At 44.7% G+C, this 27,186-nt stretch overlaps 1 protein-coding gene across 5 annotated transcripts in view; it reads right to left on the bottom strand.

The window, feature by feature from the left end:
* Positions 1-27,186, bottom strand: part of RAP1GAP2 (RAP1 GTPase activating protein 2) — a 202,171-nt gene that overhangs the window by 47,722 nt on the left and 127,263 nt on the right. For 3 of the 5 annotated variants that reach the window (XM_028109099.2, XM_028109098.2, XM_028109100.2), the window contains 7 exons: positions 23,885-23,929; positions 23,143-23,175; positions 22,541-22,753; positions 21,268-21,371; positions 5,791-5,869; positions 4,973-5,026; positions 2,443-2,526 (listed from right to left, as the gene is read on the bottom strand). In XM_028109099.2, coding sequence (XP_027964900.1) covers positions 2,443-2,526; positions 4,973-5,026; positions 5,791-5,869; positions 21,268-21,371; positions 22,541-22,753; positions 23,143-23,175; positions 23,885-23,929 — 612 coding nt within the window. The remainder of the gene's footprint in view (positions 1-2,442; positions 2,527-4,972; positions 5,027-5,790; positions 5,870-21,267; positions 21,372-22,540; positions 22,754-23,142; positions 23,176-23,884; positions 23,930-27,186) is intronic. The other 2 variants (XM_028109101.2, XM_028109102.2) reach the window with 1 other exon arrangement.

Genomic DNA, 27,186 nt, shown 5'->3' with positions numbered 1-27,186 from the left:
TTTAAACAATGGACTTAAGGTGAAAAAAACCTTTTAAGGAAAATGTTAGGTAGTTAATAATATAGGTGTGATAAAAAGTGTAACAGAGGCAAACGGTAGGAAATATGATCTTGGATGTCATTTGTGAATGTCTGAAGTTTGGGAAACACAGTCCTCTAGCAGGGGTCAGCAAACTATGGCCCAAGGGCCACATCCAGCCTGAGGCTTTATAAATAAAGTTTTATGGGAACACAGCCAGGACAATTCATTTAGTTTTGTCTATGGCTGCTTTTGCACTACAAAGGCAGGTTTGGGTAGTTCCACAGAGACAGTATGGCTCATGAAATCTAAAACATTAACTATGCAGCCATTCACAGAAAGTGTGCTAAGTCCTGAGGTATATATAGCATGGCCACAAAGGCATTACAACCCTGACCCAGCATGCTGCTTACCCCAGGTCATGAGGCCAGTGTGTGGGAGAACAGCTGCTTCCGGGTAACAGACATCTTCTGCTGGGAAAGCAATCCAGCTTGTTTGTTTGTTTGTTTTAAGTTTTATTTATTTATGTGACAGAGAGAGAGAGACAGCCAGAGAGGGAACACAAGCAGAGGGAGAGGGAGAGGGAGAAGCAGGCTTCCCGCGGAGCAGGGAGCCTGATGCGGGGCTCGATCTCAGGACCCTGGGACCCTGACCCGAGCCGAAGGCAGACGCCTAATGACTGAGCCACCCGGGCGCCCCAGCAATCCAGCTTACTCACTGGGGTATGCAGTTCTCTCTAGCATTTACACCCAGCCTGGTATTAGCATAATCTTTATTTTTACACTGGCCATGAATTTGACCATGCACTCAGGGAGGGGGTCTTAGTCATCACTGTGCCTGACAAACAGGAGAATTAGATGGGACTTATTTATATCCTAAGAACAGCATAGAGCTTTCATGCAACAAATGTTCATACTAACTGCCCCACGGATATAGGTCTGCAAAACAATAACTTTTTAAAAAGTTTTTTTAAAAAAGACTCTTATTTCCCCGTGTACCTCCACTGTGGCTCAGCAACATCAGGTAAATAAACAAAACACAGACTCCTCTCAGAGGTGGATGGTGTTAATTATAATTTTGCTGGAACACTGGATTGTAATCACCTTAGGAGATCTGCTATGGTAAATTTCACAAGCAAAAACTTTAATTAGGGGGTTATATTACCAGAGCTGTACAAAATAAATATGCAATATGTAAAAATAATTAGAGCAGCTACCTGAATAATCTCCCTTCAATTATAAGATTCATCTGTGTTGGCCTCTCAGCTCCTAAACTCTTCACTTAATTAGAATGTTTTTAAGCAAACACATGTCTCTTGTGGTCTAATATCTTCAGACAAGGAAGTTGGCTATCATCTAGCCAAGAAACACACCATCACACACACACAAAAAAACCCACAGATAATATTGAAAGATACTATTGACCTACCACAAGAGCATCAAAACTTTGATCCATTAATTCACACAGCAAAAAGTTATTGAGTGTATTTCCATAAAATCACCATGCTACGCTCTTGGATGATACCAAGATGAAATTGGTGTGGAACCTTCTAGGTGAGGAAACATGGGTGCGTTCAGCAGACCACTTCTCAGGATGCTAATACATGTCCGTGGTAGGGAAGACGGGAAGTTTGTGGTCAAGTAAGTATGGGAAACACTGAGTGCAACAAAGCTATGTGAGCTCTTTACCTTGGGGGTTCTTAGACCCTTTAAAATATTCCCACACACTGCCCCCACCCCCACAAGTCATTTGTTCACAGAGTACCCACCAGGCTAGCGTCTCATGGAACACACTTTGAGAAACATTATTCTGACTAACCCCAAAGCAGCATATGAGTGTTGCAAGAGACAAAGGAGGGTGAGCAGTACTACTGGTAAATTTTTTAACAACCAGCTTTCCAAAGAGAGAAAACAGAAGCCCTGGTTTGCACATTTCCACAGTGTAAATACTTCCGCCATGGCTGATTTCAAGCAACCAGCATGACATCACGGAACGCAGAGCTGGGAAGAAATGCACGCGATACTCCAGCAATCTAAGGAAGTTCAGGGAGAAAAAGCTAATTCCTCTTTGGGAGAAGAGTAGGCAAGGAGAAAGCAGCTTGTGCTAATCCATTCCCTTGACCCAGTCTGACTTTTCTTGTGACAAGAGCCCAGGGTTCAGTATAAGCTGAGGTAGCCAGAAAGAATTAGAAGTTGCTGTCTGAAAAACAACATTGCTGTTAAAGGATCTGCAGGCCTTCTTGTGAGGAGTAGCCCACCTTGAAGATTCTGTCACCTCCAGCCTAATTCATCTGTGAAATGTGACTGCTGTGTTCGGCATGTGTAAGAGCCTAGCGTAGGGCTCCCGTGCGTGGGGGAGGCCAAGAGGGAGCCCCCAGAGAGAAACCACAGGGTAGAGTGACCAGTATGGATCTGTGGTGCTTACCTGCCTGGCTTTTTGATAAATGACCCCAAATTTGAATGTGTTGTTGACATCGTGCTCATCATAGGACACAATCATTTGGGAGGCCTGGAAAAACGTAGAAAGAAAAAAATCAGATTGTTGATTAACTTAGAGACAAGTGAAGGAGCAAACAGAAGGGAAAGCACCCATTCTGGCGGAGAATATGCCCCCCTGGTGTGAGACATCCACGCATGTGCAGCGAGGCAAAGGGAAAGCCAGAGGTCTCAGCTAGTTCCCAGACCTGGGCTCCCCCACGGTGGCCACACCTCTGGATCACCATTCCATTCCCATCCAGATGTGCCAGCCAAGGCCTGGGCACACAGGGACTTACTCAGTGTTTTACCTGTGGCATAAAAAGTAAAGGACCCTGAAACTGGTCAGCAAGGATGACGCTGGCTCTAATTACACCTCTGATCAGCAGGGCGATTTTGAGCAAGGCACAGCTCATGCCCAGACTCCAATCCCCCTTAATCCATAAAGTGAAGGTCTCTAAGGAGGAACATACAATATGCAAGGGCGGGGGGGCTGGGCGGGGAGAGAAGAACCCTGACCACTGGTTCTGTTTAGTTTCCTATTGTGCCTCAGTGTTGGTGTCCAGGGCTTAGAAACACTAAAGTCTGTATCTTGAATCCACTGCTTTTACCTGGATAGCTTTGAGTGAGCCACTTTACTTCTCTGGGTCTCCGTTTTCTCATCCATTAAATGGAGATGTGTGGTTGTGAAGATTCAGTAAGACTAAGCACATAAAGTGCTGAGAACAGAGCAGGTATCACCATCATCATCCTCATCATCTACAGAACCCTCCAGAAAGATCAGAGCTGAACCAGCTTGTTAGGAAGAGGAGACTTGGGTGTTATTGGGATAGTCTCTGCAGTAAAAAGGAAGGATCTGACCATGTGTTACACAACAGGAAGAACAAACTGGTCGGAATATGCAACCCAAGTGAGGCTCTCTGCTACCCAAGGAAATTGGCACTTCTCAGCTCCCCAGGAATAGCACTGCTGCCCAGCTCCAGAGGGAGACCCCGCGCCCACATGCAATGGTCAAAGGTGCAGAGAAGCTGTCCTGCCAGGGAAGAGGCATCCGGCCACGGAGACCCTCCACAGAAGGTCCTAAACTCTGTGAATTCTAAGTACACACACCTCAGCCGGATTAACACCCCAGCTGGACTAAGCAGTCCTTCAAACATAGAAAACATGAAAATACAGCTGCTCTTCCATTATTACCAGAGCCGGAGGCTTTCCAAGTCACAGAGAGCACTGTGCAAATGAGCGTCACCGGCTTCTCTCAGTGGACAGGATTTGATGACAAAATTTGCCAAACTTGTAGTTAAGTAAGACCTTTATGACAGGGTTTTAATGTTTGGTTAAAGCTCACTAATTCAGCTTTAATTATAAAGGGAAGGGTGGTCTGAATGAAAGAAAATGCTCCGTGGTGGGCAGCTTATTACTGGGGAGAGCCTACAGATGCTCAGAGGGTGTCTGAGACAGGGAGCTCTGGCACATTCCCTGTGCAGGTGAGGACCCTGCCATTAGCTTGGCCATGGCACAGGGAAGAACGGTGTCGAGCACAATCATGAATGTTCAAGCTACTTGTTCCAGGGGGTTCTGGATGTCTCGGCCAGGACAGGGCCTCTCTTCCCCAGCAGACGTCGCACCTCGCCGTCCCTCGCTACCAGCAGTGGGGCGCAGTGGGGTGCAGTGGGGTGCAGTGGGGCACAGGGAGCAGACTGGGCCAGCCCCTGGAGACTCTGAGGCCACCGTGTCGGCGCACAGTGTGGGCTCAGAAGCACAGCTGGCTTCCGCTTCCGGCTCCCCGGGCCCTGCAGGCTCATGAAGACGCAGTCTGCGCCCTCGCTCTCCTCCTGTGGCCAATTTAGAGCAATTCACTGTCGTGAGTGATTGAAGTCCTGTCATGCCACAATTGTTCTTGAGTGGGCTTGCTGGCTTGCTTTGTTATTACTGCTCCTCTGCCCACCCGCACTCCCACAGCTGGAGTCAAGTTCAGGCCAATCCTGAGGAAACTGACAAGAGAACCAGCCCGTTTATTAACTAGGGCTGTGCAGGGGCTTGTACGGGCTCAGTGCTGCAGTAACACTGGCAGGCGGGAGCCACGATCTGGCCTTTGATTTCTTAGTGGGGTTCTGCCCCCCCTTACACCACCATGATGGCAGACCAGATCTGCGCTAACCCTCCAGCTATAAGTAGACTCACTCCCCACCCCAGACGGGCCTCAGGGAAGTACGACCAGAGTAGGGGGAGAGGTCACAACACTGCAGCCCCTCTGGCACCTCCACAACAGATGGGGAACTGTTCAGGTGGGTCTCTCCCCAGGTATGGCCAAGGACAGGTTCCCAGGGGACCCATTTGCACAGGGGTGAGCCAGGAAAGGGGGAGACACGGAGGTATCAAAACCCCACCAAGATGCACAGAACATTCCACAGAGCCACAGGCATGCAAATCCGTGCCAAGCGACAGAGCCCTGGGTAAGGGGAGGAGGTGAAGGTCCTCACCTTGGGGTACAGGACAGGGTTGAATTTCAGCCCCGCGGCGTCATCACAGAAAGCCTAAGCAAGAAGAAAGAGACACACAGTTCAGAGGTCATTTCCACTGAAAACATCTGGGCTGCTCTGCCCACCAGGAGAAAGAGCATGGGAGGGCTGGCCCTGTGGGGTCAGAAGGCCTGGGGCTGAACCCCGGCTTTGCCGCTCACTAACGAGTGGCCAGGAAAGCCAACTCACCTTCCGGGGGCTTCCTGATAAAGTGAGGCCACAGAAGGCATTCGGCACAATTCTGCTTGGCATGTGGGTCCAACCCAACTGACCATCCTTCTCACCTCACTCTGCTGAGTCAGTTCTCAAGTTCCCAGTATCCCAGAGCAGAGACACGGGTCCCTCCACCAGCTGACGGACAGCTCCTTACTCAAGGGGGGGGTCCTCTGTCTGGACCAACAGCCCGGCCATCCTCCAGCCCATCTCTCCTCTGCGGTGAAGTCTCCCTGGCCACCCCTTTCCTTCCTCCTCTCAGGTCCTACAGCACTCTCCATAGGCAGCCCTTTCTTTCCATCTCTCTGGTCCCCTAAACCAGCTGTGAGCCTGGGGGCAGAGGCCATGAGCAGCCTCAGCTGTGAGGAAGAGATGGGGAGGTTGCAGGGAAAACAAGGGCATCTGCCAATAGCCCTCCTCCACCCCACCTACACCGTCAAGGGCCAAAGAGTACGGTGTCCTTCCCCTCTCCAAGGGCAGAGCCCTCTCGGGACAAGCCTGTACCCTCCCCCTCCCAGCCCTGGGCTAAAAGAGGAAGCCAGCTTCTCACAAAGGCTGCTTGTTACCTTTGCAATCTGAGGGACGCTGGGCAACTTGCTCAGTCCGGCCAAGGGAATCCTCTCGTGCACTGTCTTCACTTTGGACCTGCACACGTGAATGAGGGTGAGAAAAGGAGCCCGTTAGGGAAGGGGCTGAGGTCACGCCAGACCACAAGGCACACTCGCTGGGTCTCCCCGGGTCAGATCTGCCGCCTTTCACCCAACCCGTGAGTGGAGCGCCACACTCAAATGGTGGGAAAACGGAATCTTGTCCTTATCCTGGAGGATACAGAGGCCTGGTAGAGCCTCTGCAACTGAGATATGGGACATGCGGAAAGTCACCTTCAAGTTCACCATGAATTTTTGGGTTGCTGTGGGGATTTTTTTGTGTTCTCCCAAAGAACCGGGCACAGCTTCTGGATAGATGTGTGTTCTCACATGCAATTAAGCCCTTATGAAAAGAAAATCTAATACTTGAAAATCTGGATTTAGTCAAAATATAAATGGGATGAAAGTTGCTTTATAAAGGGATTCACCGTAAGACTCTAAATTTAGCCTGTTCCCCTGATTCATTTAGCACATTATGAAAGTGTTGAATTTTACTGAATACTCTTCTGCATCTGCTGAGATAGTCATATGGTTTTTAATCTGTTAACTTGGTAGATTACATTTCTGTTGAGCCATCTTTTCATTCCATCGGTAAAACTCGCTTGCTTGTGATGTATTATTTTTTCATATCCTGCTGACTTTAATTTGTTAATATTTTATTGAGAGTTTCACATCAATAGCGACACTGGCTTTTTTTTTTTCTTGTACTTCCCTTGTCAGGTTTTGATATCAAGGTGTTATCCCAGCCTCATAAAATTGCTGGGTAGCTTCTGAACCTTTGAATTAGTCTGTATACACCACAGGGATTTACTGTTCCTTAAAGGTTTGCTAAAACTCATCTGTGAAATCTCTGGGCTTGTTTTTTTATGGGGGGAGGATACCTTTGGCTACCAATTCAGTTTATTTAACGGTGAATATTTAGGTTTTCTACTCCTTATTGAGTCAGTTATTTATGTTTTTCTATATAATTATGCAATAGTACACTGACATAGAATGGGTTTTGGTATTCTCTTAGGAGTTAATCCGCACTTATAAACACACCCCTCGCTTCACTGTCATAACATGATCTATTTGTATCTTTTCTCAGTTATGCATAATCAGTCCTTGATGAGGGTGTTCCTATTTTATTAATCTTTCCAAAGAGACAACTTTTGGTTTTGTAGTCTCCATTCTTTGTTATTGTTGCTTTCTACTTCACTAGCCTTGTTCTATTTCCTTCTTTTCTATTTCCTTTGGGGTTTTTTCTATTGTTCTTTTTCTAATTTCTTGACCTGCATGCTTACACAGTTAATCTTTCTTCTTTTTTACAAATGCATTTAAAACTGTACGTCTTTCTCTCTAAGTACCACTTGAACTGCATCCCACACATTGATAGGTAGTATTTTCACTGTCATTCAGTTCTAAATATTTTGTCAGTTCTTCTGTGATTTCCTCTTTAGTCCATGAGTTATTTAAGGGTCGCCTTTTTTTTAACTTTCTAAATGTATGATCTCTTCCTTCAGTAATTGTTGATTTCTCACTCAATTCTCCCAAGTTCAGAGAACATAATCTGTATGCTAATTATTTTAGATCTGTTAACTTACTACACAGACTTTTTTCATGTACCATGTGGGCTTAAAAACAATGTATTTTTGTTTTGTTTTGTGAGTTCAGGAATGTATGTTACAAGATCAGATTTGTTAACTGTATTGTTCAAATCTTCTACGTATTTATAATCGTCTGCTTGTTCAATCGGTGTCTGAAAGATGTTGCTAAAATCTCCCACTATAACTGAGGATTTGTCTATTATATTCCTATCTGTTTTGGTCTGTCTGAATTCAAGACTGTATTACTAAGTACAACTTCATGACTGTTAGATCTTCTGGGGGGACTGTTCTCTTTATTGTCCCATGGGCTGAGCCCTCTGTGTGTCTAGGAAAGGGCATTTTTCTCTGCCCAGGTAATGAACAGATTCAGAAACAAAAATATTAAGAGTAAGGTGGTTAGAAGGCAAAATAACTCCTTTGTTACTGATAAAGGCCACCCAGTTTAGTGTAAAGATGAAATGGGTCTTCTAACTAAACCCCAGGATTGTCCTCCAGGTAACAGGTGCTGCTGGGCAAGAGGCAAGCCTCCTCTGGAGGGATCAGCTCCAGTGGGACCTCCAGCACGGGGAAGCAGAGGGCACACCCTGAGTGCTGCCAGCTCCCACAGGGAAAACGGAAAGACCACACACACACACACAAGGGGATATTATTCAGCCATAAAAAGAATGAAATTTTGCCATTTACAACGACATGGATGGAGCTAGAGAATATAATGCTAAGTGAAATAAGTCAAAGAAAGACAAATACCATATGATTTCACTCATATGTGGAATTCAAGAAACAAAACAATTGAGCAAACGGAAAAAGAGAGAGAGAGAGAGAGAGAGAGACAAACCAAGAAACAGCCACTTAACTCTAGAGAACAAACTGATGGTGACCGGAGGGGAGGTGGGTGGGGGGAATGGGGGAAATAGGTGATGGAGACTAAGGAGGGCACTTGTTGTGATGAGCACAGGATGATGTACACCTGAAACTAATATAACACTGTATGTTAACAATACTGGAATTAAAACAAACTTAATTTTTAAAAACAATGGTAAAGAGGAAAATAAAAGAACAAAGCTGTATTTTTAGTTCAATTTCAGTCTGCTAGTCTGCTATACTCATATGGTAACTTAATCTATTTATATTTATTGTGATTACTAATGTATTCGGAATTATTTCTATTATTTTGTGTTTTCTATTACTCTGCATTTTCTTTCCTTTTTAAAACTCCTCCTTTCCTGCCCTCAGTTTAATTAAAAAAAAAAAATCTCCTTATCCCTCTGCTAGTTTGAGCTATGGATTGTATGTCTATAACTTCCAATCACATATTAATACATTTTTCCAACAAACTCTAAACTCACTTGCTGTGTCTCTTCTGAGGAGGGAAAAGGAAACAGTAACTTAGGAAACTCTTCCCTCCCCATTGTCCTTCCTACTTCTGTTGGGTTCAAGCCTCTTTTTATTTATTTTTAATTTTTTAATTTAAATGCAATTAATTAACATAAAATGTATTATTGGTTTCAGAGGTACAGGCCTGTGACATCAGTCTTATATAACACCCAGTGCTCATTACAATACATACCCTCCCCAATGTCCATCACCCAGTGACCCAATCCCCCCACCCCTCTCCCCTTTGGCAACCTTCAGCTTGTTTCCTATGATTAAGAGTCTCTTATGGTTTGTCTCCCTCTCTGGTTTCATCTTGTTTCATCTTTCCCTCCCTTCTCCTATGATCCTCTGTTTTGTTTCTTAAATTTCACATATGAGTGAGATCATATGATAATTGCCTTTCTCTGATTGACTTATTTCGCTTAGCATAATACTCTCTAGTTCCATCCATGTCGCTGCAAATCAAGCCTCTTTTTATTTTATTTTATTTTAAGATTTTATTCATTCATTTGACACAGAGAGACACAGCGAGAGAGGGAACACAAGCAGGGGGAGCGGGAGAGGGAGAAGCAGGACTCCCACAGAGCAGGGAGCCCGATGTGGGGCTCGATCCCAGGACCCAGGGATCATGACCTGAGCCGAAGGCAGACCCTTAATGACTGAGCCACCCAGGCGCCCCAAGCCTCTTTTTAAAACACACAAAAATTACTTCCTTTTTCCCCCATCAGTAATTAAATTTATCAACATAGTTTACCTATTTCTTGCCACTTTAAGATTTATTTATTTTGGGAGAGAGAAAGAGAGCACTCACACACATGAGCAGAAGGAGCAGAGGGAGAGAGGATCCCAAGCAGACTCCTCAATGAGCGCAGAGCCCAATGTGGGACTCGATCCCATGACCCTGACCTGAGCCAAAACCAATAGTCAGACACTCAGCCAACTGCGCCACCCAGGCACCCTTGCCACTTTTTAATTGCATCTTTTCTTTTGGTTTCTTTTTTTAAAGATTTTATTTAATTGACAGAGAGAGAGAGAGAGACAGCGAGAGAGAGAACACAAGCAGGGGGACGGGGAGGGGGAGAGGGAGAAGCAGGCTTCCGGCCAAAGCAGGGAGCCCGATGCGGGGCTTGATCCCAGGACCCTGGAATCATGACCTGAGCCGAAGGCAGTCGCTTAACCAACTAAGTCACCCAGGTGCCCCTGGTTTCTCTTTTCTTCTGGCTGAAGTACATCCTTTAGTAATTCAGGGAGAGTCTGTGAGTGGTACACTCCATTTTTTTGTCTGAAAACAGTTTTATTTTGTCTTTGCCGATAGCTTCTCTGGGTATAGAATTTTAGGTTAAAGGATTCTTTCTTTCCTTCGTTCCTTTCTTTCTTTCCTCCAACATTTTAAAGATACTGTCCTGTTGTCCTGTGGCTGATAAGAAGTCTAATCTCAGCCCGGTTGTCATTACTTCATAGATGAGTGACTTTATCCTTAGGAAGCTTTAAAATATTCTTTCCCTTTGATGTTCTAATGCTTCACTTTGATGTGTCCCTTAGTATTGCTTTGTTTTATAATCATGTTCAGCACCCCAGTGCGTGTTTTCTTCCGTTCTGAAATATTCTCAGCCATTATTTCTTTGGATATCTCTTCTCCACTGGCTTCTCTCCTCTTTCTTCTGAGACTCTAAGACAAATGCTGGGACCTATCAGTCTATTACCCACAAATCTTCCTTCTTTTTCATGTATTTCATCACTCCATCCCCCGTGCTGTGCTCTGGATGAATTCTTTGAGACTATCTTCCAAGGCACAGATTCACGCTTTGATTCTGAACAGACAATATTAGACTAGATTTTATCCCATGTATTGAGGTTTTTAACTTCAACTGTTTTATTTCCAATAATTCCAATTGTTTTCATTTTGTACCCAGGTGTATCCATTCTTGATTCATTTCCATTCACTGTATCATAATTTATTATCACTTTTATAGCTGCTATTCATTATCTTCTTCAGATATTAAATATATTTAAGTCATTTTGAAAGTGTACCATTATTTGCATCTCATCAGCAATAAAACCAGCTCTCATTTGTTGATGTTTTCAGCTGTTTTTTTTTTTTAAGATTTTTTATTTATTCATTTGAGAGAGAGAGCGTGTGAGAGCATGAGCAGGGGGAGGGAGAAGCAGGCTCCCTGCTGAGCAGGGAGTCTGATGTGGGGCTTTATCCCAGGATCCCAGGGTCATGACCTGAACTAAAGGCAGACACTTAACCAACTGAGCCACCCAGGTGCCCCTCAGCTGTCTTTCTTAATGTCAGTTTTCCCTGGGTGTTTTGGAACTTACCATCCATTTTTCTCTATCCTCAGTGCAAGGCACCCTGGTCCAGTTCCCATCAGAACTGGTTGCATAAACCTTATGCAACCTGGTGGCCTGTCTAATCACATAATAGCTGACCCATCACAGCAGCCTGTCACTCATCTTCCTGCTTCTGGCCTTGCCTTCCATCCATTACATTCTCCTTACTCTAGCCAGTGATCATTCTACAGTATAAATCATATCATGATATTCCCCTTTCAGGAGCTCTCCTATGGCTCATAGAAGAAAATCTAAGTTTCTAAACACAGTTCATACGTGATTTAGCTTTTCCTTACCTCTCCAGCATGACCTCTCAACCTTACTTACACTCACACTGTGTTAGTGTTAATCCAGAAGCCTACACTCCACATTCAAGCTCTTATAAACTTCTTTCAGTTCTCTCATACCATCTGTCTTTGGATCACCATCACTAGACTAAAATAATCCATGTCCGGGCACCTGGGTGGCTCAGTCGTTAGGCGTCTGCCTTTGGCTCAGGTCATGATCCCAGAGTCCTGGGATCTAGCCCTACATTGGGCTCCCTGCTCAGCAGGAAGCCTGCTTCTCCCTCTCCCACTCCCCCTGCTTGTGTCTCCTCTCTTGCTGTCTCTCTCTCTCTCTGTCAAATAAATAAATTAAATCTTTAAAAAAATTAAAATAAAATAAAATAAAATAATCCATGTCCATAAGAAGGAAATAAGTGAGAGAACAGGAATAAGAATGCCTAATATGTATTGAATGTTTTCTGTAGCCAAGTAACAAGAGATGAGCTTATTCCTTACATTTGCCCCATCCCTGGACAAAGTCTGATACATATTAAGCCCTGACTGAACAAGGCTTTATCTCTTATGAATAGATAATAGCCCTTTTAGTCACAATGATTGCTTTTGCTTCAAATTCTACTTTTTCATATTAATACTGCCAACTGTGCTTTTTGTATTTGATTGCTATAACTTTTTCTCAACACTTTTTTTTTAAATATACTGAGTTACTTTCTTTAATAAAATACATAGATACTGATTGATCAGTAGGGGGTGGAAGGATGACTCAAACTGAGAATCTTTGCTATTTAATAGTATAATTTCACTCATTTATATTTATTATACATCACATGTACTCAGACTTACATTTTATTTATTTATGTTTATTTTCTTTTTCTATACCTAATGTTTTCTTTATCTTCCTTTATTTTGTTTTTTTTTAAAGATTTTATTTATTTATTCATGAGACACAGAGGGAGAGAGAGAAAGAGAGAGAGAGAGAGAAGCACAGGGAGAAGCAGGCTCCCAAGGAACAGGGAGCCTGATGCGGGACTCGATCCCAGGACCCTGGGATCATGACCCGAGCCGAAGGCAGATGCTTAAACATCTGAGGCACCCAGGCGCCCTATGTTCCTTTATTTTGGAATGTTTCCATTCTACCAGTGATTTTATATCCATGGATTACATTTTCATCAAAAGATGTCCAGCTTTTTAGTTTCCTTTCATTGATTTTGTCTGATACTGGGTGAGTCATTTTGATCTGCAGAGTAAATCTTCAATCAGCTTAAGAACATCAATTATCCACATGTTTAATTCCTGCTCACTATCCTCCATATTCATTATAATTTTGCTTATAATTTTAGAGTTGTGTTTTCCTCTGAATTATGTGAAAGCCTATTAAGCTTGCTCTCAATATTACCAACTGGGTTTTCCACCAAGTAGACTCTGCTCCTTACTGCTTCTAAAATCATTTAAAATTCGGGGGGCGGAGCAAGATGGCAGAGGAGTAGGAGACCTGGATTTCATCTGGTCTCAGGAATTCAGCTGAATAGGGATCAAACCATTCTGAACACCTACAACTCAACAGGAGATCGAAGAAAAGAATACCAACAATTCTCTGAACAGAAAAGCGACCACTTACTGGAAGGTAGGACGTGAGGATAAGTGAATCCGAGGTGATATTCGGGAGGATAGAAGGCGGGGGAGGGGGCCTCGGTGGCCGCTTCTGGCGAGTGATAGAGCCACGGAGCAAAAAATTGGAACTTTTAGAAGCCGGCTCTGCTGAGGGACATCGCTCCAGTGGCTAAGCTGGGGGTGGAACACCCACGGGACAGTATGGTCTGAGGACCCTGGGGGGGTCACAGAAAGACCAAGGGTGCCTGAGTGCGGCAGAGCTCCCAGGGATCAGAGCGGGGAAGCCGGCTGCAGAGATGGAGCCGAGGCGCGGGCTCTCAGCTCGGGGTTGCCATAAACTGTGATCTGTGACCCAGTCAAGCCACTGCTCCTCCAGCAGGGACCCAACAAGTGGCAGATCCGGGGAGACTCCCCTTCCTCGCCTGGGAGGAGCGGTGCACCGCAGAGATCTGCTGGGTTTGGAGACTCCACACGGGGTCAGGTGCCAGAGATAGAAACGCTCGGTCACAGGCCGGGTGAGCACCGAGTGCGGCTGGACACCGGGGAGACAGGAGTGACTGCTTTTCTCTGGGGGCACACTGAGGAGTGGGGCCCCGAGTTCTCAGCTCCTCCGGGCGGAGACTGGGAGGCCATCATTTGTACTCTGGTCCTCCAAAGCTGTACCGAGAACTTGCAGGGAACAAAAGCTCCTGAGAGCAAACCCGAGCAGATTGCTTAGCCCGGACCAACAAGGGCGGGGCAATTCCGCCTCCGGCAAAGACATTTGGGAACCACGGCAACAGGCCCCTCCCCCAGAAGATCAGCCCGAACAGCCAGCAAGCCAAGACCAACTTTACCGATCAAGGAGAATGGGAGAACTCCAGCGCTAGGGGAATACTGCACATAGAATTCATTGCTTTTTTATCATGATTCATTAGTTTTTCAAAGTTAATTTTTTTAACTTTTTTTTCTTTTTTTGAATTTTTCTTTTTCCCTTTTTCAACCAACATCTTATCAATCCCTTTTTTAAAAAAACTTTTTATTTTTCATTTTTAGAAAATTTATCCCTTCACAGTAGTTACCCTCATTTTTGGCATATATATATATATAAGTTATTCTCTCTTTAAACTTTTAAGATCCAGTTTCTTCTAACAGATCAAAATATACCCTAAATCACTAGTATATGGCTTTGTTCTAGTCTCCTGCCTGATCACATTCTCTCCCCTTTTTTTTCTTTTTTTTTAACTCTTCTTCTTTCTTTTTTCAAACAACTTCTCATCTTATCAATTCCTTTTATAAAATCTTTTATAATTTTCATCTTTACAGTCATCTTCAATCCCTTCATTGTATCAACCATTATTTTGTACATATATGTCTTTCTTCCATTAAAATTTTAGGAGACACTTTCTTCTAACAGACCAAAATACGCCCAAACTCTAGTGTGTGGCACTGATCTATGCGCTAGCCTGATCATATTTGATCATATTCTGTTTTTTTTGTTTTGTTCTGTTTTTGTTTGTTTTTATCTTACTCTTTTTTTTTCTCTTTCTTTGTTCTTTCTTTCCCTTTCTTTTCCCCTGCTTTCAGGTCTTTTCTGATTTGTATACAGTATATTTGCTGGGGACGTTGTTAACCTGTTAGCATTTTGTTCTCTCATTCATCTATTCTCCTCTGGACAAAATGACAAGACGAAAAAAAATCACCTCAGCAAAAAGAACAACAGGTAGTACCGTCTGCCAGGGACCTACTCAATACTGACATTAGTACGATGTCGGACCTAGAGTTCAAAATCAGGACTTTAAAGATACCAGCTGGGCTTGAAAAAAGCGTGGAAGTTTATTAGAGACACCCTTTCTGGAGAAATAAAAGTACTAAAATCTAACTAAGTCAAAATCAAAAAGGCTATTAATGAGGTGCAATAAAAAATGGGGGCATTATTGCTAGGATAAATGAAGAGGAAGAGAGAATTAGCGATATAAAAGACCAAATGATGGAAAATAAAGAGGCTGAGAAAAAGAGAAACAACTACAGGATCACGAGGGCAGAATTCGAGAGATACGCGATACGATAAGATGAAACATTAGAATAATTGGGATCCCAGAAGAAGAAGAAAGAGAGAGAGGGGCAGAAGGTATATTGCAGCAAATTATAGCAGAGAACTTCCCTAATGTGAGGAAGGAAACAGGTATCAAAATCCAGGAGGCACAGAGAACCCCTCTCAAAATCAATAAAAATAGGTCAACACCCCGACATCTAATAGTAGTCTCAATAGACATAGACATGGATACTCAAATAGAGTCTCAAAGACAAAGAGAAAATCCTGAAAGCAGCTCAGGAGAAGAGATATGTAACCTATAATGGTAAACACATTAGACTGGCAACAGACCTATTCACAGAGACCTGGCAGGCCAGAAAGGACTTGCATGAGATCTTCAGAGCAATAAACGAGAAAACTATGCAGCCAAGAATACAATATCCAGCTAGGCTGTCACTGAAAATTGAAGGAGAGATAAAAAGCTTCCAGGACAAACAAAAACTAAAGGAATTTGCAAACACGAAACCAGTCCTACAAGAAATATTGAAAGGGGTCTCTAAGCAAAGAGAGAGCCTAAAAGCAGCATAGATCAGAAAGGAATACAGACAATATACAGTAACAGTCACCTTACAGGCAATACAACGGCACTAAATTCATACCTTTCAATAGTTACCCTGAATGTAAATGGGCTAAATGCCCCAATCAAAAGACACAGGCTAACAACCAACACCAAAGAAATACAAACAATTATAAGAACATATTATGAGCAACTCTATGCCAGCAAATTAGATAACCTGGAAGAAATGGGTGCATTCCTAGAGATGTATCAACTACCAAAATTGAACCAGGAAGAAACAGAAAACCTGAACAGACCTATAACCACTAAGGAAATTGAAGAAGTCCTCAAAAATCTCCCAACAAACAAAAGCCCAGGGCCAGATGGCTTCCCAGGGGAATTCTATCAGACATTTAAAGAAGAATGAATACCTATTCTCCTGAAACTGTTCCAAAAAATAGAAATGGAAGGAAAACTTCCAAACTCATTTTATGAGGCCACCATGACCTTGATCCCAAAACCAGACAAAGACCCCATCCAAAAGGAGAATTACAGACCAATATCCTTGATGAACATGGATGCAAAAATTCTCACCAAAATACTAGCCAATAGGATCCAACAGTACATTAAAAGGATTATTCACCATGACCAAGTGGGATTTATCCCTGGGCTGCAAGGCTGGTTCAACATCCGCAAATCAATCAACGTGATACAATACATTAACAAAAGAAAGAACAAGAATCATAGGATCCTCTCAATAGATGCAGAAAAAGCATTTGACAAAGTACAGCATCCTTTCTTGATCAAAACTCTTCAGAGTATAGGGATAGAGGGTACCTACCTCAATATCATAAAAGCCATCTATGAAAAACCAACACGAATATCATTCTCAATGGGAAAAAGCTGAGAGCTTTACCCCCTAAGGTCAGGAACGTGGCAGGGATGTCCACTCTCACCACTGCTATTCAACATAGTATTAGAAGTCCTAGCCACAGCAATCAGACAACAAAAAGAAATCAAAGGCATCCAAATCGGCAAGAGGAAGTCAAACTCTCACTCTTTGCAGATAATATGATACTGTATGTGGAAAACTCAAAAGACTCCACCCCAAAACTGCTAGAACTCATACAGGAATTCAGTCAAGTAGCAGGCTATAAAATCAATGCACAGAAATCAGTGGCATTCCTATACACCAACAAGACAGAAGAGAGACAAATCAAGGAGTCGATCCCATTTACAATTGCACCCAAAACCATTAGATACCTAGGAATAAATCTAAGCAAAGAGGCAAAGGATCTGTACTCAGAAAACTATAAAATACTCATGAAAGAAATTGAAGAAGACACAAAGAAATGGAAAAACGTTCCATGCTCATCGACTGGAAGAACAAACATTGTGAAGATGTCAATGCTACCTAGAGCAATCTACACATTCAATGCAATCCCCATCAAAATACCATCCACTTTTTTCAAAGAAATGGAACAAAGAATCCTAAAATTTGTATGGAACCCGAAGAGACCCCGAATAGCCAGAGGAATGTTGAAAAAGAAAAGCAAAGCTGGCGGCATCACAATTCCGGACTTCCAGCTCTATTACAAAGCTGTCATCCTCAAGACAGTACGGTACTGGCACAAAAACAGACACATAGATCAATGGAACAGAATAGAGAGCCCAGAAATGGACCCTCAACTCTATGGTCAACTCATCTTTGACAAAGCAGCAAGGAATGTCCAATGGAAAAAAGACAGTCTCTTCAACAAATGGTGTTGGGAAAATTGGACAGCCACATGCAGAAAAATGAAATTGGACCATTTCCTTACACCACACACAAAAATAGACTCCAAATGGTTGAAAGACCTAAACGTGAGACAGGAGTCCATCCAAATCCTAAAGGAGAACACAGGTAGCAACCTCTTCGACCTCAGCCGCAGCAACTTCTTCCTAGAGACATCGCCAAAGGCACGGGAAGCCAGGGCAAAAATGAACTATTGGGATTTCCTCAAGATAAAAAGCTTTTGCACAGCAAAAGAAACAGTCCACAAAACCAAAAGACAACCGACAGAATGGGAGTAAATATTTGCAAATGACATATCAGATAAAGGGCTAGTATCCAAAATCTATAAAGAACTTATCAAACTCAACACCCAAAGAACAAATAATCCAATCAAGAAATGGGCAGAAAACATGAACAGACATTTTTCCAAAAAGACATCCAAATGGCCAACAGACACATGAAAAGGTGCTCAACATTGCTCGGCATCAGGGAAATCCAAATCAAAACCTCCATGAGATACCACCTCACACCAGTCAGAATGGCTAAAATTAACAAGTCAGGGAACGACAGATGTTGGCGGGGATGTGGAGAAAGGGGAACCCTCCTACCCTATTGGTGGGAATGCAAGCTGGTGCAACCACTCTGGAAAACAGTACGGAGGTTCCTCAAACAGTTGAAAACAGAGCTACCATACGATCCAGCAATTGCACTACTGGGTATTTACCCCAAAGACACAAATGTAGGGATCCGAAGGGGTGCGTGCACCCCGATGTTTATAGCAGCAATGTCCACAATAGCCAAACTGTGGAAAGAGCCAAGATGTCCATCGACAGATGAATGGATAAAGAAGATGTGGTATTCATACACAATGGAATATTATGCAGCCATCAAAAAGAATGAGATCTTGCCATTTGCAACGACGTGGATGGAACTGGAGGGTGTTATGCTGAGTGAAATAAGTCAATCAGAAAGACATGTATCATATGACCTCACTGATATGAGGAATTCTTAATCTCAGGAAACAAACTGAGGGTTGCTGGAGTGGTGGGGGGTGGCAGGGATGGGGTGGCTGGGTGATAGACATTGGGAAGGGTATGTGCTATGGTGAGCGCTGTGAATTGTACAAGATGATGAATCAAATACTGAAACAATAATGCAATATATGTACTTCTGAAACAAATAATGCAATATATGTTAAGAGAAAAAAAAGAAGAAGAAGATAGCAGGAGGGGAAGAATGAAGGGGAGTAAGTTGGAGGGGGAGACGAACCATGAGAGACGATGGACTCTGAAAAACAAACTGAGGGTTCTAGAGGGGAGGGGGGTGGAGGGATGGGTTAGCCTGGTGATGGGTATTAAAGAGGGCACATTCTGCGTGGAGCACTGGGTGTTATGCACAAACAATGAATCATGGAACACTACATCAAAAACTAATGATGTAATGTATGGTGATTAACATAACAATAAAAAATTATTTTAAAAAAACTAATGATGTAATGTATGGTGATTAACATAAAAATAAAAAATTAAAAAAAACATTTAACATTCTTTTTGGCCATTTTTAGTTTTCTTATGTTCTTTGCTTAATTTAACCAGCAACTTTTTCATCTCGTTCTGCTCTCCTATTTTATCTTTTGTCTTTTCTTTCATACAGTTTTTCTGGAAGTTTGCTGAAAATACAAATTTAACAGGTATCTAAATTTTACTTTGCTTTCTGTAGTAAAACCTTCCTAAAATTTGGTCATTTCCCTACCTTCTAAATGCTAGGTCATGCTTTTTTAGATGCAGAATCTTCTTTCACTGACCTGTGAGGGTTTTTTTTTTTTTTTTCCTACTTCTTCTTTATATCCAGACTTGAAAAAGAAGAAATCTGCTCAGGCTTGTTATTCATGTCCTGTAGTGGATAGACTCCTCTTGGCTACTCTCATAGCATACACAGAGGCTGTCAGAATGCTCTTCTCAGATTTTAAACTGGAGAGCTGTTTATCTTAAGACATCAATTAAATAATCCAGAAGCCTACAGGGAATGAGGAAGATGCTGGGACAAGAGTCGCTGCCAGCAAGGGAGTTTCACCTCTGTATAATTTCTTCTTTGTGTCTGGTAAAGCTTCTAAAGCTGTGGGGCCAATTTTCTCATGTCTCGTTTTCAATTTGGCCTGGCCATCACCCCAAGTACATGATGTGATTGTCCAACTTCCTAGCTGGTGTATGGCTTCTCCCTGCCACCCTACTCACTGGTTTTCTATTTCAGAGAGCCACATTTGAGCTTGCCCTTGGGCTCCCCAGGATTGATTTCAAATGCTGTTGACCCAAAACAACAAAAGTGGTTCTATGTGGAAAGACTCCTGGCTATTCCAGGGCTCACACTCACTTCTGAAGAGTACAAGATTCTCCCAGAATCTCCAATTTCATATATCCCCATGCTACATTGCTGTCTAAGGAAGGTGAGCTGGATTTCAACTCTCAATATCATCTACATTATAGACCTAACTGCTCCATAAATTATTTCTTAAAATATTCAAAGTGTGTGTTGTGTTCCTGACATCTTTCTCTAGTTTTCAGTTCTGAAGCAGTATTTCAGATAGCATATAATATTGGAAAAAAGGAGTTAGATCCTTGGGTTCAATTATCATCTTACTCAGAAATCCTACCCAATCTAAGTCTGATTTTTACTAAGAAAGGAAATAATTTTCTTTACAGAGATTCACCTAGCTCAAAATCCTATTTGGAGTTGGGGATCCATATATCACTCCCTCAAAAAATTTGCTCTAACAATTTAGTTAACTTCTCCTTGCCTTGCAAATATGATTTCTAGCCAAGTGAACTTCAGTAAAGAAAACTGCTTCCTTTCTTAATAAAAAACCAAGATTGGATGGGTGCTGACAACTTCCTTGTAACACACACACACACACACACACACACACACACACACACACACACCCCTCTCCCACAGCACAGCTATGTGCCCCTGCTCCCTCCCGTACCTATCTCAAAATTTGGGCAGAAAAAAAATGTTACTGCTTTTTTTCCAAATACCATCAAGGACTTCCAGTTAGATTCAACAACTATATACTGAGAGCTTGGCAGGTTCATAGCACTCTGTTAAGCACTAACACTTGGCCTTCCAGGCTTTTCCACCAGCCCACCAGAGATAAATGAGACACAGACTCTCTGCTCCCACAGCGTCCTGTGCATATCACTAAAATAATACCTGTGACACATACTAAAATCCTCTGTTTTTTTCCTCCCACTATACCAGAAGTCTTTAGAAAACAGACCACCACTCAGTCATCATTGCATCCCCGGACCTATTACACTTCCTGGTACAAAGGAGGTTTTACAAAACATGTTAGTCGAACAAAACAGAAACCAGTTCTAGCTCCTGCCCTTGAGGAGAGAGAGCTAGCCTGGCTTAGCTGTAAATTAGTGCTCCCATCGTGAACACCTTTCCATCTCGGGGAACCCAGCACACACACAGATGCTTTGGGATCTAACTTCCCGATGGGATGCACACCACAGGCAGCGTTCTGGCAAACCCTCTCCCAGGACGATGTGGAGTTGTAGCTCAGCAGAATAAGCCGGCTCCAGTTTTCCTTCCCAACTCCTTCAGAGCCATAGTCCCCAGCAGACAGAAAGGCAGGTGGGGGTATGGCCTAGGTGACCTTGAGACTAGGATACCACTCTGACTCCCACAATCCCCTGGCTGACATAAACACCTGGTCTCTTGGCCTGGTGACCAGAACACAGCCCCAGGATTCCAGCCAGTCTGTTCCCCCCAGCACATCCAGACCAGACTGGTCAGACTGGATTTCTGGGTCCTTGCCACTAGAGGCGTGGCCTCCAGTGGTGCAGCAGCCCCACCTGAGAATGATCCGAAGGTACTCCATGCCCTCTGCCTCCTCACACTTGACGGACAGGAGCAAGTTCCCCAAACTGCTGCCAGTACAGTAAAAGTTTAGGTGATCCTAGAAACAGAAATCAGGTATTAACAGGGAGGAGGGGACCTTCCAGACATGGCCCCCCAAATCACCTCCTTCACCAGGAGCAAGAAGCCACACAGCAACGAGGAGGAAAGACAAGGATGCTACTGCTGTGGTTGCTGCTGCTGAGGAGGAGGGGGGAAGGAGCAAGACCACAGGAATAGATTCCAACGGCCCAGTCGTTGGGACGTGCCAGGCAATGGACTAAGGACTTAACACACATTGACTCCTTTAATCCTGACCACAACTTTATGGGGGAGATGACATCATCATCCCCATTTCACAGATGAGTAAACCAATGTCCAGGGAGATTAAGAAACTGCCCAGAGTCACACAACCAGTAAGTGACAGATCCAGCATTCAAGCCCACCTTGAACGCTGATGCTCAAATTCATCTCCAAGGACCCCACACATCCACTTCCTTGCTCCCAGGGAGCAGCACTGGCTGATTCAGACCATTTGCAGGAATAAAGCTAGGAGGCACCCTGGCTCCTCCACGCATGGGGAGCTAGGAGGTCTTCTGGAGAGTGGGTCTCCCTCAGGCTCAGGGAGCCCACTCCAGACGGGCCATATCAGTGTGGGGCCCTGGAATCTGCATTTAAACAATGCAGATGAGACTCTGCAAAACTGCCTTAGGCTGGAGACTTCTGGAACCTGCCCTCGGGACTTCCAAACCAGGCAAGTCTGAAGAGCAGAATATATTTAAAGAAATGTGACTTTGCCACTTGTGAGCAATCAGAGGCTCATCTCATCTGTTACAAGTGCCCTGGGGACCTGCTGGAGTGAGGACAGGGGAGACTTGACTACTTAGATGGAGACAAAGACTTCCAAGGTGTGATAACACATTTTCTCCTTCACCCTTCTTCACCCCCCAACACTACCCATCCCATCACCCCCGAGAACATGTGCTGGGAGTGGTGCCCCCAAGGACCCATCGCAGTGAGTCTTCCTGACTTCTGCACACCCTGTCCTCCCGCCCAGGAGCAGAGCTAGTTGCACTTCCCCAGCCAGGACAGCAGGAGAGCAGCAGGCCCTAGGGAGGAGGCAGGCCCAGGAGGGAGGCGAGACGGAGACAGGGATGCGGGAGGAGGCCGGGCCAGGTACATCTCCCTGCCCGCCCCGCAGCTGCTTTTGTGCAGGGCCCTCGGCCTCACCTTCCCCAGGAAGTGCCTGCGGTAGGCCCTGGCTTCGCCCCTGCACTCGAGCTTATAGCCAAACGTGCTGGGGCTGGGGCTGCCCTCTTCCTCCTCCTCACAGATGCTGCTGCCAAGGGAGGTCGGCGTCCCCACGTTCTCCGGGTCCTCGATCCAATAGCCTCCAAACTGGGGCAGGACAATCAGGGGGTACGGGCCTCCCTTTTCCACAACCTGGAGGCAGAGAGAAGGTCTTGCACTTCGGCCAGCCCTGGTTCTACAGGGAGAGGGCAGGGGAGGGGTGCCAGTGGTGGCACCCCCCCACCTCTGAACTGCTCCAAGGCGGAGACTCCTGTAGTTGAGGCCAAATACAGTAACACAAACCCCAAATTTAAGCCCAACAACATCTCCCAGCTTCACTGACCCTGGAGCACCAGAGTGGCAAGGCTTCGATCAGCACCCCAGTCTGGACACGGCAAAACTGAGGCCACAAAGGTAAAATCCCGGGCCTGAGGCTCTCGGCCACATGGGGTGGGGCAAGAGCCATCAGCACCACCAGCTGCCCCAGCCCACCCCAGAGATGAGACCCAGGACAGGCTACGGTGAAGCTAGGGGGCTCCTACCTCATCAATGCTGGGGTATGGGATATAGTCATCCTGCAAGACAAACCAGATAAGGCTGCCGTTAGCCCCAGCAGTGCCCGTGAAGTTTGAGGGTTGTTTTTCCATTCTCCCAGGTCGGGGGGGTGGGAGTGCCTGGCAGGTTGTACCCGAGCTTTGAGAGAGCAGCAAAGAGAACACCAGAGGAAGAACAGCAGAGAGGCAGCTGGGATCTGGTTTCCCTTGAGTGCTCCCCCAACCTGACAGAACCTGAACGCAGTACACAGAGGCTCTGAATTTCACGCCTTGCATGACGTCAGCTTCACCCCCTAGGAAGCTCTAACAGGAAGATGACCCCTGATCCCAACCAGCCCTGCCTTCAGGCAAAAGAGCTGACCTCCAAGTGATGAGCCGCACCCCTCAGCCTTGGGAAAAGAAACTGAAGCTGAGAGCTGAGGATCACTGGACCCAAAGCCTGATACCCCGAAATGCCGTGTGCGGTTTGTTTGCAGACGCAGGTACAGAAGAGCTAGGCTGAGCCACAGGCCTTAGGTCTCACCCGAAGCTTCCACCCCAGCCTTCCATGCCAAGGCTGCCCTAAAGTCATCAAGTCAGGGCCTTGCTACTGCCCACCATGCACCAGTGAACACGGGCACATCCACTTAAGGAGCTCTTGGTGAAAGGCAGATGGAAGACCACAGACCCCAGCACGCCGGCCGTCCCCCTGCTGGGCCCACCGGGCTGCCCCCTCATCCACACAGCCCACCTTGTTCTTCTGGGGGCCCGGCTTCTGCTCTTCAAGCTTGATTCCCTGTGGAAACAAGGAGAAGAGGATCCATGAAAGAGAAAAGGTCATAAAATAGAGGCCAAATGGAGCGTTCCCTCGGGATTCTCAAACACCTGCCTTGATAGGGCTGGTAATAACAGCAACAGCGGATGTGTGCCGGGTCCTTAGACATCACACACCTTGTCACACTCAGTCCTCATGGCAGCTCCAAGTAAGGCAGGAGGACAGGCAGGGAAGAGCATAGACTCAAGCCAGAGCACCAGGGTTCAAATCCCAAACTGCCACTTATGACCTTGGGCAAGTCCCAAACCTCTGTGGCTCAGTCTTCCCATCTGCAAAACGGGGACGGTGACTGCAGCTACTATTGTGGTAAAGGTTAAATGTGGAGGATGTGCTAAGCCCTAGAGAGAGGGACTGGTTTTGCTATAGGTCATTATCACCAATATTACCAGGCAGTGTTGTCATCCTGGCACGGAAATCTCTCTGCCAGGCCCTCAGAACCAGCAGGTATGGGGCAAGGGTGTGAACCCACATCTGAATGGTGTCAAAGCCAGCACTCTGGACCTGGTGCCACCATAGCTCCTCTCCCTCCTCAGGGTGCAGACTCGCAGGTGACAGGCAGGGGGCCTGGGGCTCATTCACTTCTGGGAAGCTGTGCCTTGTCCAGTGGTCCTATGGTCAAGACAGGACTTAATTGGGTTTTTTTCAAGAGGGGAGCACACGATTGAATAGAATGTCTGAATAAATTAAATAAGGGTATGAAATGGTGAGACAACTAGGGAGAGAAGACCCTCCTAATCATAACATGGGGATTTTTTTTTAATTTTCTATTGTTATGTTAATCACCATACATCATAAGTTTGTGATGTAGTGTTCCATGATTCATTGTTTGCGTATAACACCCAGTGCTCCATGCAGAGCATGCCCTCTTTGATACCCATCACCAGGCTAACCCATCCCCCACCCCCCTCCCCCTAGAACCCTCAGTTTGTTTTTCAGAGTCCATCATCTCTCATGGTTCGTCTCCCCCTCTGATTTACTCCCCTTCATTCTTCCCCTCCTGTTATCTTTTTTTTCTTAACATATATTGCATTATTTGTTTCAGAAGTACAGATCTGTGATTCAACAGTCTTGCACAATTCACAGCACTCACCATAGCACATACCATCCCCAAGGTCTATCACCCAGACACCCCATCCCTCCCACCCCCCACCACTCCAGCAACCCTCAGTTTGTTTCCTGAGATTAAGAATTCCTCATATCAGTGAGGTCATATGATACATGTCTTTCTCTGATTGACTTATTTCACTCAGCATAACACCCTCTAGTTCCAACCACATCGTTGCAAATGGCAAGATCTCATTCCTTTTGATGGCTCCATAATATTCCATTGTGTATATATACCACATCTTCATTATCCATTCATCTGTCAATGGACATCTTGGCTCTTTCCACAGTTTGGCTATTGTGGACATTGCTGCTATAAACATCGGGGTGCATGCACCCCTTCGGATCCCTACATTTGTGTCTTTGGGGTAAATACCCAGTAGTGCAATTGCTGGATCGTATGGTAGCTCTGTTTTCAACTGTTTGAGGAACCTCCATACTGTTTTCCAGAGTGGCTGCACCAGCTTGCATTCCCACCAACAGGGTACGAGGGTTCCCCTTTCTCCACATCCCCGCCAACATCTGTCGTTTCCTGACTTGTTAATTTTAGCCATTCTGACTGGTGTGAGGTGGTATCTCATGGAGGTTTTGATTTGGATTTCCCTGATGCCGAGCAATGTTGAGCACTTTTTCATGTGTCTGTTGGCCATTTGGATGTCTTCTTTGAAAAATGTCTGTTCATGTTTTCTGCCCATTTCTTGATTGGATTATTTGTTCTTTGGGTGTTGAGTTTGATAAGTTCTTTATAGATTTTGGATACTAGCCCTTTATCTGATATGTCATTTGCAAATATTTTCTCCCATTCTGTCGGTTGTCTTTTGGTTTTGTGGACTGTTTCTTTGGCTGTGCAAAAGCTTTTTATCTTGATGAAGTCCCAATAGTTCATTTTTGCCCTGGCTTCCCGTGCCTTTGGCGATGTTTCTAGGAAGAAGTTTCTGCGGCTGAGGTCGAAGAGATTGCTGCCTGTGTTCTCCTTTAGGATTTTGATGGACTCCTGTCTCACATTAAGGTCTTTCAACCATTTTGGGTCTATTTTTGTGTGTGGTGTAAGGAAATAGTCCAGTTTCATTCTTCTGCATGTGGCTGTCCAAGTTTCCCAACACCATTTGTTGAAGAGACTGTCTTTTTTCCACTGGACATTCTTTCCTGCTTTGTCAAAGATGAGTTGACCATAGAGTTGAGGGTCCATTTCTGGGCTCTCGATTCTGTTCCGTTGATCTATGTGTCTGTTTTTGTGCCAGTACCATACTGTCTTGATGATGACAGCTTTGTAATAGAGCCGGAAGTCCGGAATTGTGATGCCGCCAGCTTTGCTTTTCTTTTTCAACATTCATCTGGCTATTCGGGGTCTCTTCTGGTTCCATACAAATTTTAGGATGATTTGTTCCATTTCTTTGAAAAAAGTGGATGGTATTTTGATGGGGATTGCATTGAATGTGTAGACTGCTCTAGGTAGCATTGACATCTTCACAATATTTGTTCTTCCAATCCAGGAACATGGAACGTTTTTTCCATTTCTTTGTGTCTTCCTCAATTTCTTTCATGAGTATTTTATAGTTTTTTGAGTACAGATCCTTTGCCTCTTTGCTTAGATTTATTCCTAGGTATCTTATGTTTTTGGGTGCAATTGTAAATGGGACTGACTCCTTAATTTCTCTTTCTTCTGTCTTGTTGGTGTATAGGAATGCCACAAATTTCTCTGCATTGATTTTATATCCTGCCACTTTACTGAATTCCTGTATGAGTTCTAGCAGTTTTGGGGTGGAGTGTTTTGGGTTTTCCACATAAAGTATCACATCATCTGCAAACAGTGAGAGTTTGACTTCTTCTTTGCCGATCTGGATGCCTTTGATTTCTTTTCGTTGTCTGATTGCTGTGGCTAGGACTTCTAGTACTATGTTGAATAGCAGTGGCATAACATGGGGATTTAAGCTTCCTCAGCACCTTCCCACTGTTGTCTCCTATGAAGCCCTCTGCACCTTTATACCAAGGGGAAACTGAGGCACAAGGAGCAGGCTGCTTCTGATGTTGCACAGCTAGTGAGTAGCAGGGCCTGGATTTGAAGCTGGGCTGTGCAAGTGCACAATCATATCCCACAGGCCCTTGAGCCCAGG

This window comes from Eumetopias jubatus, unplaced genomic scaffold (assembly GCF_037043125.1).
Source record: "Eumetopias jubatus isolate StellerSeaLion01/CBP00866 unplaced genomic scaffold, mEumJub1_p1.0 scaffold_10, whole genome shotgun sequence".
NCBI lineage: Eukaryota > Metazoa > Chordata > Mammalia > Carnivora > Otariidae > Eumetopias > Eumetopias jubatus.
Note: the sequence above shows the minus strand (reverse complement) of the source record. Positions and strands in the feature narration are given on the sequence as shown.